Raw genomic sequence first — 13,465 nt, 5'->3', positions numbered from 1 at the left:
CTCTGGAGTTGGGCAACATGACTTCTCCCCTTTGTAGGTCTGGTGGCAGCCATCTTGCTATTACTCGCCTTCGGGCCCTATATTTTTAACCTCCTTGTCAAATTTGTTTCCTCTAGGATCGAAGCCATCAAGCTGCAGATGGTCTTACAAATGGAACCCCAAATGAGCTCAACTAACAACTTCTATCAAGGACCCCTGGACTGACCAGCTGGCCCTTTCACGTTCCCCTCTGGAGGACACTACAACTGCAGGGCCTCTTCTTCACCTCATCTAGCAGGAAGTAGCTAGAGTGGTCAGCACCCAATTCCAAACAGCAGTTGAGGTGTCCTGTTTAGAGAGGGCATTGAGAGGTGAAGCTGGCTGGGCTTCTGGGTTGGGTGGGGACTTGGAGAACTTTTCTGTCTAGCTAAAGGATTGTAAACACACCAATCAGTGCTCTGTGTTTAGCTAAAGGTTTGTAAACGCACCAATCAGCACTCTGTAAAAACGCACCAATCAGCACTCTGTAAAAATGAACCAATCAGCACTCTGTAAAATGGACCAATCAGCAGGATGTGGGCGGGGCCAAATAAAGAAATAAAAGCTGGCCACCCAAGCCAGCAGCGGCAACCCGCTCAGGTCTCCTTCCATGCTGTGGAAGCTTTGTTTTTTCGCTCTTTACGATAAATCTTGCTGCTGCTCACTCTTTGGGTCTTCACTACCTTTACGAGCTGTAACACTCACTGCGAAGGTTTGTGGCTTCATTCCTGAAGTCAGCAAGACCATGAACCCACCGGGAGGAACAAACAACTCTCGACATACCACCTTCAAGAGCTATAACACTCAGAAGGTGGTTCCAAGATGGCTGAATAGGAACAGCTCCAGTCTGCAGCTCCCAGTGTGAGCGACGCAGAAGATGGGTGATTTCTGCATTTCCAACTAAGGTACCAGGTTCATCTCACTGGGGCTTGTCAGACAGTGGGTGCAGCCCATGGAGCAGGGTGGGGCATCGCTTCACTGGGGAAGCACAAGGGGTCGGGGAATTCCCTTTCCTAGCAAAGGGAAGCCATGACAGACGGTACTTGGAAAATCGGGACACTCCCACCCTAATACTGCACTTTTCCAACAGCCTTAGCAAAAGGCACACCAGGAGATTATATCTTGTGCCTGGTTCAGAGGGCCCCATGCCCATGGAGCCTTGCTCACTGCTAGCATAGCAGTCTGAGATTGAAGTGCAAGGTGGTAGCTAGGCTGGGGGAGGGGCATCTGCCATTGCTGAGGCTTGAGTAGGTAAACAAAGCAGCCAGGAAGCTTGAACTGGGCAGAGCCCACTGCAGCTCAAGGAGGCCTGCCTGCCTCTGTAGACTCCATCTCTGGGGGCAGGGTACAGCTGAACAAAAGACTGCAGAAACTTTTGCAGACTTAAATGTCCCTGTCTGACAGCTTTGAAGAGAGTAGTGCTTCTCCCAGCATGGAGTTTGAGATCTGAGAACAGACAGACTGCCTCCTCAAGTGGGTCCCTGAGCCCCGAGTAGCCTAACTGGGAGACACCTCCCAGTAGGGGCCAACTGACACCTCATACAGCTGGGTGCCCCTCTGAGATGAAGCTTCCAGAAGAAGGATCAGACAGCAACATTTGCCATTCTGCAATATTTGCTATTCTGCAGCCTCCACTGGTAATACCCAGGCAAACAGGGTCTGGAGTGGACCTCCAGCAAACTCCAACAGACCTGCAGCTGAAGGTCCTGACTGTTAGAAGGAAAACTAACAAACAGAAAGGACATCCACACCAAACTCCATCTGTACGTCACCATCATCAAAGACCAAACATAGATAAAACTACAAAGATGGGGAGAAACCAGAGCAGAAAAACTGAAAATTCTAAAAATCAGAGTGCCTCTTCTCCAAAGGAATGCAGCTCCTCCACAGCAAAGGGACAAAGCAGGATGGAGAATAACTTCGACAAGTTGAGAGAAGAAGGCTTCAGATGATCAGTAATAACAAACTTCTCTGAGCTAAAGGAGGATGTTCAAACCCATCACAAAGAAGCTAAAAACCTTGAAAAAAGATGAGACGAATGGCTAACTAGAATAAACAATGTAGAGAAGTCCTTAAATGACCTGATGGAGCTGAGAATCATGGCATGAAAACTATGTGATGCATGCACAAGCTTCAGCAACTGATTTGATCAAGTGGAAGAAAGGGTATCAGTGATTGAAGATCAATTGAATGAAATGAAGCAAGAAGAGAAGTTTAGGGAAAAAAGAGTAAAAAGAAATCAACAAACCCTCCAAGAAATATGGGACTATGTTAAAAGACCAAATCTACTTCTGATTGGTGTACCTGAAAGTGACAGGGAGAATGGAATCAAGTTGGAAAACACTCTTCAGGATATTATCCAGGAGAACTTCCCCAACCTAGCAAGGCAGGCCAACATTCAAATTCAGGAAATACAGAGAATGCCACAAAAATACTCCTCAAGAACAGCAACTCCAAGACACATAATTGTCAAATTCACCAAAGCTGAAATGGAGGAAAAAATGTTAAGGGCAGCCAGAGAGAAAGGTCGGGTTACCCACAAAGTGAAGCCCATCAGACTAACAGCAGATCTCTTGGCAGAAACTCTACAAGCCAGAAGAGAGTGGGGACCAATATTCAACATTCTTAAAGAAAAGGATTTTCAACCCAGAATTTCATATCCAGCCAAACTAAGTTTCTTAAGTGAAGGATAAATAAAATCCTTTACAGACAAACAAATGCTGAGAGATTTTGTCACCACTAGGCCTGCCTTACAAGAGCTCCTGAAGAAAGAACTAAACATGGAAAGGAACAACTGGTACCAGCCACTGCAAAAACATGCCAAATTGTAAATACCATCCATGCTATGAAGAAACTGCATCAACTAATGAGCAAACTAACCAGCTAGCATCATAATGACAGGATCAAATTCACACATAGCAATATTAACCTTAAATGTAAATAGGCTAAATGCTCCAATTAAAAGACACAGACTGGCAAATTGGATAAAGAGTCAAGACCCATCAGTGTGTTGTATTCAGGAGACCCATCTCATGTGCAGAGACACACATAGGCTCAAAATAAAGGGATGGAGGAAGATCTACCAAGCAAATAGAAAACAAACAAACAAAAAAAGGGCAGGGGTTGCAATCCTAGTCTCTGATAAAACAGACTTTAAACCAACAAAGGTCAGAAGAGACAAAGAAGATCATTACATAATGGTAAAGGGATCAATTCAACAAGAAGAGCTAACTATCCTAAATATATATGCACCCAATACAGGAGCACCCAGATTCATAAAGCAAGTCTTTAGAGACCTACAAAGAGACTTAGACTCTCACACAATAATAATGGGAGACTTTAACACCCCATTGTCAACATTAGACAGATCCATGAGACAGAAAGTTAATAAGGATATCCAGGAATTGAACTCAGCTCTGCACCAAGCAGACCTAATAGACATCTACAGAACTCTCCACCCCAAATCAACAGGCTATACATTCTCCTCAGCACCACATAGCACTTTTTTCAAAATTGACCACATAGTTGGAAGTAAAACAGTCCTCAGCAAATGTAAAAGAACAGAAATTATAACAAACTGTCTCTCAGACCACTGTGCTATCAAACTAGAACTCAGGATTAAGAAACTCACGCAAAACCACTCCACTACATGGAAACTGAACAACTTGCTCCTAAATGACTACTGGGCACATAACGAAATGAAGGCAGAAATAAAGATGTTCTTTGAAACCAATGAGAACAAAGACACAACATACCAGAATCTCTGGGACACATTTAAAGCAGTGTGTAGAGGGAAATTTATAGCACTAAGTGCCCACAAGAGAAAGCAGGAAAGATCTAAAATTGACACCCTAACATCACAATTAAAAGAACTAGAGAAGCAAGAGCAAACACATTCAAAAGCTATCAGAAGGCAAGAAATAACTAAGATCAGAGCAGAACTGAAGGAGATAGAGACACAAAAAACCCTTCAAAAAATCAATGAATCCAGGAGCTGGTTTTTTGAAAAGATCAACAAAATTAGTAGACCACTAGCAAGACTAGTAAAGAATAAAAGAGAGAAGAATCAAATAGATGCAATAAAAGATGATAAAGGGGATATCACCACCGATCCCATAGAAATACAAACTACCATCAGAGAATACTATAAACACCTCTACCAAATAAACTAGACAATCTAGAAGAAATGGATAATTTCCTGGACACATACACCCTCCCAAGGCTAAACCAGGAAGAAGTTGAATCCCTGAATAGACCAATAACAGGCTCTGAATTGAGGCAATGATTAGTAGCCTATCAACCAAAGAAAGTTCAGGACCAGACAGATTCATAGCTGAATTCTACCAGAGGTACAAAGAGGAGCTGGTACCATTTCTTCTGAAACTATTCCAATCAATAGAAAAAGAGGGAATCCTTCCTAATTCATTGTATGAGGCCAACATCATCCTGATACCGAAGCCTGGTAGAGACACAACAAAAAAGAATTTTAGACCAGTATCCCTGATGAACATCGATGCAAAAATCTTCAATAAAATACTGGCAAACCGAATCCAACAGCACATCAAAAAGCTTATCCACCACGATCAAGTTTGCTTCATCCCTGGGATGCAAGCCTGGTTCAACATATGCTAATCAATAAACGTAATCCATAATATAAACAGAACCAAAGACAAAAACCACATGATTATCTCAATAGATGCAGAAAAGGCTTTTGACAAAATTCCACAGCTCTTCATGCTAAAAATTCTCAATAAACTAGGTATTGATGGGATGTATTTCAAAATGTTAAGAGCTATTTATGACAAACCCACAGCCAATATCATACTGAATGGGCAGAAACTGGAAGCATTCCCTTTGAAAACTGGCACAAGACAGGGATGCCCTCTTTCACCACTCCTAGTATTGGATGTTCTGGCCAGGGCAATCAGGCAAGAGAAAGAAATAAAGAGTACTCAATCAGGCAAGAGAAAGCAATAAAGGGTACTCAATTAGGAAAAGAGGAAGTTGAATTGTCCCTGTTTGCAGATGACATGATTGTATGTTTAGAAAACCCCATTGTCTCAGCTCAAAATCTCCTTAAGCTGATAAGCAACTTCAGCAAAGTCTCAGGATACAAAATCAGTGTGCAAAAATCACAGGCATTCCTATACACCAACAACAGACAAACAGAGAGCCAAATCATGAATGAACTTCCATTCACAATTGCTTCAAAGAGAATAAAATACCTAAGAATGCAACTTACAAGGGATGTAAAGGACCTCTTCAAGGAGAACTACAAACCACTGCTCAGTGAAATAAAAGAGGACACAAACAAATGGAAGAACATACCATGCTCATGGATAGGAAGAATCAATATTGTGAAAATGTCCATACTGCCCAAGGTAATTTATAGATTCAATGCCATCCCCATCAAGCTATCAATGAGTTTCTTCACAGAATTGGAAAAAACTGCTTTAAAGTTCATATGGAACCCGAAAAGAGCCCACATTGCCAGGAAAATCCTAAGTCAAAAGGACAAAGCTGGAGGCGTCACGCTACTTGACTTCAAACTATACTACAAGGCTACAGTAACCAAAACAGCATGGTACTGGTACCAAAACAGAGATATAGACCAATGGAACAGAACAGAGTCCTCAGAAATAATACCACACATCTACAGCCATCTGATCTTTGACAAACCTGAGAGAAACAAGAAATGGGGAAAGGATTCCCTATTTAATAAATGGTGCTGGGAAAATTGGCTAGCCATAAGTAGAAAGCTGAAACTGGATCCTTTTCTTACTCCTTATACGAAGATTAATTCAAGATGGATTAGAGACTTAAATGTTAGACCTAATACCATAAAAACCCTAGAAGAAAACCTAGGTAGTACCATTCAGGACATAGGCATGGGCAAGGACTTCATGTCTAAAACACCAAAGGCAACGGCAGCAAAAGCCAAAATTGACAAATGGGATCTAATTAAACTAAAGAGCTTCTGCACAGCAAAAGAAACTACCATCAGAGTGAACAGGCAGCCTACAGAATGGGAGAAAATTTTTGCAATCTACTCATCTGACAAAGGGCTAATATCCAGAATCTACAAAGAACGCAAACAAATTTACAAGAAAAAAACAAACAACCCCATCAAAAAGTGGGCAAAGGATATGAACAGACATTTCTCAAAAGAAGACATTCATACAGCCAACAGACACATGAAAAAATACTCATCATCACTCACGATCAGAGAAATGCAAATCAAAACCACAATGAGATACCATCTCATACCAGTTAGAATGGCGATCATTAAAAAGTCAGGAAACAACAGGTGCTGGAGAGGATGTGGAGAAATAGGAACACTTTTACACTGTTGGTGGGATTGTAAACTAGTTCAACCATTATGGAAAACAGTATGGCAATTCCTCAAGGATCTAGAACTAGATGTACCATATGACCCAGCCATCCCACTACTGGGTATATACCCAAAGGATTATAAATCATGCTGCTATAAAGACACATGCACACATATGTTTATTGCAGCACTATTCACAATAGCAAAGACTTGGAATCAACCCAAATGTCCATCTGTGACAGACTGGATTAAGAAAATGTGGCACATATACACCATGGAATACTATGCAGCCATAAAAAAGGATGAGTTTGCGTCCTTTGTAGGATGCAGCTGGAAACCATCATTCTTAGCAAACTATCTCAAGAACAGAAAACCAAACACCGCATGTTCTCACTCATAGGTGGGAACTGAACAATGAGATCACTAGGACTCGGGAAGGGGAACATCACACACCGGGGCCTATCATGGGGAGGGGAGAGGGGGAGGGATTGCATTGGGAGTTATACCTGATATAAATGATGAATTGATGGGTGCTGACGAGTTGATGGGTGCAGCACACCAACATGGCACAAGTATACATATGTAACAAACCTGCACATTATGCACATGTACCCTAGAACTTAAAGTATAATAAAAAAAAAAAAGTTAAACATAATGACCCATTCATGTCATTCCTAGGTATTTATGTAAAAGAAACAAGTGTATGTCTACACAAGAGAAACATAAGACAAACAAGTGTACGTCAGCAGACTCATGTGAATCTTATTTGTAATAGCTCCAAGTTGGAAACAACTCAGATGTCCATCCACAAGTGAATGCAGAGACAAACTGTGGCATATCCATACGGTGGAATACCACTCAACAATAAAATATGTTCCCGATATATGTAGCAACAAGCAGGAATCTCAACATCATGAAGCTGAGCAGAAGGCAGGCAATAAAGAGGGTGTACTGTATGATTTCACTTACATAAAATTCTAGAAAATGTACATTAGCCTGTGGTGACTGAAAGCAGATCAGTGTTTGCCTAGGTATGGAGGGAAAGAAAGGGAGGGAGGTCACAGAGGGGCACAAGGAAACTTTGGGGTGGATAGATATGTTTATGAAGATGGTTCACTGGCGTTTACTAAAATCAAAACTCATCAAATTGTACACTCTGTTATGTTTATCATGCGTCAGTAGTACTTCAATAAAGCTGTTAAACATAAAAAGAAACACAGCAATACAAACACAGATCCCTGAAGCTGACCCCAGACAAGAAGCTGCGGGAGAGCCCAAGACAGTGCAGGCTTCATTTCTAGTGAATCAGGAAGTGTGGGCACCGGTGCTGGGTGAGTGGGGAGTGTGGAGGAGAAATGTCAGGGCTGCTGGCGTCTTATCTACAGTCATGGATTTGCTGATCCCAGAGGGACTTTAGAGAGGATGGGGGCCGACTCCTAACATTAGAGAAGAAGCCCTGAACACTGAGGGCTTCGCCAAAGTCACCTGGCTCCTTGTGGTAGCTGCAGGGCTGGAACCACTCCCCACACCCTACTCTGTCCACAGAAGTGCTGGTGCCTTAGATCTCCAGTGTCTAGAATTCGGACTGGACAAACAAGAGGGCTGGGAAGAGCTACGGGCAGGGAGTGGATTGTGTGGGGTGCGCAAGTGGGTGGGAGGCCAGTTGTGGGCTGGTCTTGGTCTTGGTCAGGTGACCTGGGCTTCTCCTCCCTGGGCACAGGATGGGCAGCAGCGGTCTCTCTTCTTGTAATCTGCAGAGCAAGCGTGGCAGAGCAGGCCTCCGCAGAGCCTGGAAGGCAGAGGCAGGGAAGGCTGGGGTGGCCTCTGCAGCTGGCACTTCCCCAAGTGAGCATTGAGGTCATGGAGTTCCAGCATCTTCAGGTCCACCTGAGACATCTGTTTCTCATCTCCCAGTGGAATGCCCTTGGTCTGTCTCAAGAGGTCTCCCCTCTCCTGAAGGGTGTCCTGATGCCCGACCCCTCCAGAGCCTCCACCTTCACATGGCAGCTTCTCCTGGTGGTTCACTTTCCTCTCTCCCAAGGCTGGTCCTAGCACTGTGCTCACAGACGAAGGATGGGGAGCAGCTTACACTGTACAGGTGCTCCCTTCCAGATGAGAGGCCCATTTCTTGGTCAGTTCTTGGAGGGGGACCCAATCCTGCCCCCCGGACCCCACTCCTTATCTGACCCTTCTGCTCTTCTCCTTTGTGGCTCTGCTTAGTGTTGGAAGTCAGATGTGGTAGAATGAGTGGCCAGCTGTAAGTGGCCTTTTATAAACACCCAGTTGCTGTGTCCCTCCCTTCCCTGGGGTGGGTGGGGGCTGTCAGCTGGTGGAAACTGGGCTGTCCCAGAGGGAGGAATCTGTGCCCTTCCCTTTACCTGCATGGATACCGCCGGGACAATCGGCCAAAGATCTTGCTACAGGCCACACAGCACCCAGGGGCCATGGAAGAAAGATGCTGGAGCCTCTGCCATAGGCGGTCCTTCTCTCTGATGGGGGATGAAGGTGGAGAGACATAGACAGAGACAGAGATCAAAAGACAGAAATGGGAAATGACTCAGACAGAGAGACAGAGAGGAACAGAGGGAATCACACAGACAGGAAGAGAGAGACAGAGAGGGTGATGGAGGGAATCACATGGACACACACAGAAATAAAAAGAGATTCAGAGACAGGGACAGAAACAAGAGCAGAGATGCAGAAAGACAGACACACAGCAATGGAAGGGGATACAAAGATGGACAGAGAAAGATGTTACTCAGAGAGAGATGGGCAGAGAGAAGGGGAAAGATGGAGAGAGAGACAGAGAAAGAGAGAAAGAGAGAGAGTGAAAGAGAGAGAGAGAGAGAGAGAGAAAGCCAGAGGATTGGAGAGAGACAGAGAGTGACAGAGAAGTTGAGAGATATATAGAGGGAAAGTGACACACATAGAGAAAGAGACACAGAGGCAGAGAAAATGGAGACAGTGGGGAAGAGACAGATATGGAGACAGATGGAGAGATAGAGAAAGAGACACAGGGGCCAGAGAAAGACAGAGAGAAATGAAGAGACAGTGAGAGACACATACAAGAGATCAGAAGGCGTCTGACACCTGGCCTCCTCTTCACCCAAAATAACCTTGACCCATGATTTAAGGACCCATTATTTAAGCACAAAGGCGTGCTCCCTGATCACAGAGTCCCCTGGGGTTTCTTGCTCCAGACACTTACAGCACATCTTGCCTGCTGTCTGTTATCTGGCACTTAGTACAAACTGCCTTGGTATGTATTTACGTGTATGCCCTTGCAAAACTGATTTCACTGCCTTTTTTTTTTTTTCTTTTTTCTTTTTTGCGAAAGCATCTAACTCTGTTGCCCAGGCTGGAGTTCAGTAGCATGATCACAGCTCACTGCAGCCTTGACCTCCTGGGCTCAGGTGATCTTCACACTTTAGCCTTCCAAGTAGCTGGAACTATAGGTGTGTGCCTGGCTACTTTTATGTAGAGATGGGGTTTCGACATGTTGCCCAGACTGGTCTTGAACCCTGCCTCAACCTCCTAAACTGTTGGGATTACAGGCATGAACCACCACGCCCCACCTTCACTCCCTTTTGAAAGGATATTTAGGAAGAAGGGTTATTTTAAATTTGTATCAAAATAATACATACACGTGATTTAAAAATAAAATCATACAAAAGTGCTCATATCAAAAGACCTCCCTCTCTTGTTCTCAGTGGCAAACCATTTCTGACATCGTTTTGCTTTCTCTCCTTGAAATTACTTCCATATTTAAGTAATATGCTCCTTTATCTCCTTCTTTGTTTACCAATAGAGAACATTCTCTATAGAGCTTCCTCCTTTGATATCAGAGGATTTAGCTTATGTATTACCATCCTCACTAACTCACCATCCTCACATAGTTATATTCCTACTTTTAGTTCCTCTATTGGCTACTATTGTAATTTTTTTTTTTTTTGAGACAGTCTTTCTCTGTCACCCAGGCTAGAGTGCCGTGGCATGATTTTGGCTAACTGCAACCTCTGCCTCCTGGGTTCAAGTGATTCTCCTGCCTTAACCTCCCAAGTAGCTGGGATTATAGGCATGTGCCACCATGCCTGGCTAGTTTTTGTATTTTTAGTAGAGATGGGGTTTCAGCATGTTGGCCAGGCTGGTCTCAAACTCCTGACCTCAGCCTTGGACTTCCAAAGTGCTGAGATGACAGGCATGAGCCACCGTGCCCAGGCTACCATTGTAATTTTTACAGAATGTACTCACATATTTATTTCTTCGTCTACTAACTATAGGTAGTATCCTTATGACTCCTGTTCTGTAATATGATGATGCCAGCATCTCTTCCTTTCAACTCACCTCTTTCCTCCACCTTCTAACTTGCCATCTTTTCTCACAGCATCCAAAATGGTAGCCACTACCCCACATGTGGCTATTTACATTTAATTTAATTAAAATATTAATACATAAAATAAAAACTTTAGTTCCTTAGTTGCACCGGCTCAATATTTCAAGTGCTTTATCTCTACATGTGACTACCAGCTACCATACTGGACAGCATAAATATACAACCTTTATAGAACATTCTATTGGATTCTATTCTATACATAATATTGTTAAAGTGGTAGCATTTACGTTGTTTCTATAATTACATAATTGCTTTCTGTGCTTTGCTTTTAAGTTGATTCTAACATTGAAAAAAATTAATGAACAATATTTACATTATTAGATAATATATATACATATTTCTTCCCAACGAGCTAAGATACCCTCTATAACACTTTCCTTCTTGGAAGGCTTTTGGTTTTCTGGGAGTTTTTAATTGCCTTGTTTCCTTGCATTACTTGCCTTTAACATATTATTTTCCTCCCAATTCTTCATCATTTCAGGTGTTCTCTTGATTCCCTTTGTCCCCAGATACCTTCCTTCTGCGTCCTTGGTCCTTCTGCTACAGTCTAGATGATTGCTCCCTGGGCTTGCTGCCCACTTGTCATCTTGGGAATTCCCTTTTCTTCTCTCCTAGGCTAAAGCAATTTTTTTTTTCCTGAATTCCACATCTTCTCCTTTCTTGGCTTACTTCCTTGTTTTTCTGGAGCACATCCTCAACTAACTTCCTATGAAAGGCTATGTGGGAGGTAAATTTTCTGAAATCTGTCTATGTGAAAATGTCTTTACTCCACCACCTCCCCCACTTCACTCATGGTTTGTCTGGAAACAAGATTCTAGGGCAAAAGTCAGTTTTTCTCAGAACTTAAAAAGAATTGCACCATAGACTGTTTACATGGTTGGATTCTACTTCTTTTATAGGTGATCTGTCTTTTTTTCTAGACAATCTTAGGACATTCTCCTTATCTGTTTTACTGAAATTTCCTAATGATGTATCTGTGGGCTTTGTTTTGTTTTTCAATTCTTTGCTCAGTGAAATCTTCAAATCTGAAGATCTGTGCCCATCAGAGCTGGGGAATTCTCTCACATCTTAGTTTTTGCTATGTTTCATTTGTTTCTCTCCTCACAGTTAGAAAGGACATTGGAATTCAGAGACTGAGTATCTGTATGTTTAATTATTTCTCTCCTGACTCCCATCTCTCTATGCTTTTTACTCTACTTTCTAAGAGGCTGTCTCATCTTTCTCTTCTAATCATTTTAGTGAATTGAGAAAAATTCAATGATCATAATTTTAATTTAATTTTTAATTTCCAAGAATGTTTCTTATCTTTTGACAGATGCTTTTTATAGCATCCTGTTTCATGGAAGATGTATCTTTTTCCTTTGTTTATCTTCATCTCTTCCCTTTATGTTCTAGACTCTCCTCAAATATCTAGGGATCCTTGGTTGTCATTTTATGTGTAAGAAAGAGGCAATAAAAGCTGTTTAGAGCTCTGAATAGTGGACAGGAATGGTTGACTAGTGGCTTCCCTTTAATGGGGACTGGGCTGGGAGCTACCTGCTACAACCAGACACCCAAATGTCAGGACAAACTGGTCTTTTATTTGGGGCACTTAAATTCCTTTAGCGAAGGATCTTTTGGTCATTTGCTTGGGAGATAGGCCCCTGAGTGCTGGATATTCTGCATGTGGGGAGGCAGGCAGAAGGCAGCAGGTATGGACTGTTCTTTCTAATGACTTTATCTCTCATCTCACTTCTGCCATCTGTGGCTCTGGGATCTCTGGATCCTACAAAAAACTTGGGCTTCACACAGTATCCACTTCTCCATCCATTTTCTAGCTTCTGGAAATTAGTTGAAATCTCTCCTCTGTGGTTAGCTCCTCCACTTTTCTCTCCGTTTTAAGTTTTAGTCTTTTATAGTCATTTTAGAGAAATTTCAGGATGGAGAATAGACAAGATGTGGGCAGTCCACCATCCTGACGCACAAGTCAACCTTGGGGGCATTTTTTTTTTTCCTTTTTCTTTTCGTTTTTTGCTTAGGGTTGTATTTTCCATAAGCTTCTGCCAGGGACATTGTATTACATAGTTTAATGTTTCCTGCCTGATAACCTGTGATTAATCACCTTTGCACTGGGAAGCTAGTGCTGATGAACTAGTATATTTTCTTTGGATGGGAAGTGAGATTTAGTCACTCTGTCTTTCCCTTTTTGATCCTGCTACCAATATGCTCGGTGCTGAGTTCTAACGCTAACCCTAATCCCAACACTTAGGGGATATATACTTTTTGTTTTCTATTACATGTTCCATTTAATTTTCTTTCTTTCTTTTTTTTTTTTTTTTTTTGAGATGGAGTTTCACTCTTTTGCTCAGGCTGGAGTGCAGTGGCATGATCTCGGCTCACTGCAACCTCTGCCTCCCGGGTTCAAGTGATTCTCCTGCCTCAGCCTCCTGAGTAGCAGGGATTACAGGTGCCCAGTTAATTTTTGTATTTTTAGTAGAGACAGGTTTTCACCAAGTTGGTCAGGCTGGTCTCGAACTCCTGAACTCAGGTGATTCATCCACCTTGCCCTCCTAAAGTGCTGGGATTACAGGCCTGTGAGCCACTGCACCCGGCCATGTTCCATTTAATTTTCTAGTTTTCTTTAACAATCACGTATATATGTCTTTTATTGTTGGCTATCTTAAATTATTTCATGAGGTCAATACTTCACTTTTTATTTCTCTCTTCCTCCCAATTGACAGTAA

General features: G+C 42.6%; 1 protein-coding gene across 3 annotated transcripts in view; it reads right to left on the bottom strand.

The window, feature by feature from the left end:
* Positions 1-13,465, bottom strand: part of RUFY4 (RUN and FYVE domain containing 4) — a 37,536-nt gene that overhangs the window by 7,701 nt on the left and 16,370 nt on the right. For 2 of the 3 annotated variants that reach the window (XM_023220796.3, XM_023220806.3), the window contains 2 exons: positions 8,728-8,838; positions 7,088-8,138 (listed from right to left, as the gene is read on the bottom strand). The exons of the other annotated variant lie outside the window; for it this stretch is intronic. In XM_023220796.3, coding sequence (XP_023076564.1) covers positions 8,036-8,138; positions 8,728-8,838 — 214 coding nt within the window. In that variant the 3' untranslated portion in view covers positions 7,088-8,035. Of the gene's footprint in view, positions 1-7,087; positions 8,139-8,727; positions 8,839-13,465 lie in introns of those variants that run through there. 3 annotated transcript variants of the gene reach the window in all.

This window comes from Piliocolobus tephrosceles, chromosome 11 (genome assembly GCF_002776525.5).
Source record: "Piliocolobus tephrosceles isolate RC106 chromosome 11, ASM277652v3, whole genome shotgun sequence".
Lineage (NCBI taxonomy): Eukaryota > Metazoa > Chordata > Mammalia > Primates > Cercopithecidae > Piliocolobus > Piliocolobus tephrosceles.
The sequence above is the reverse complement of the archived record's forward strand: the minus strand, read 5'-3'. Positions and strand labels throughout refer to the sequence as shown.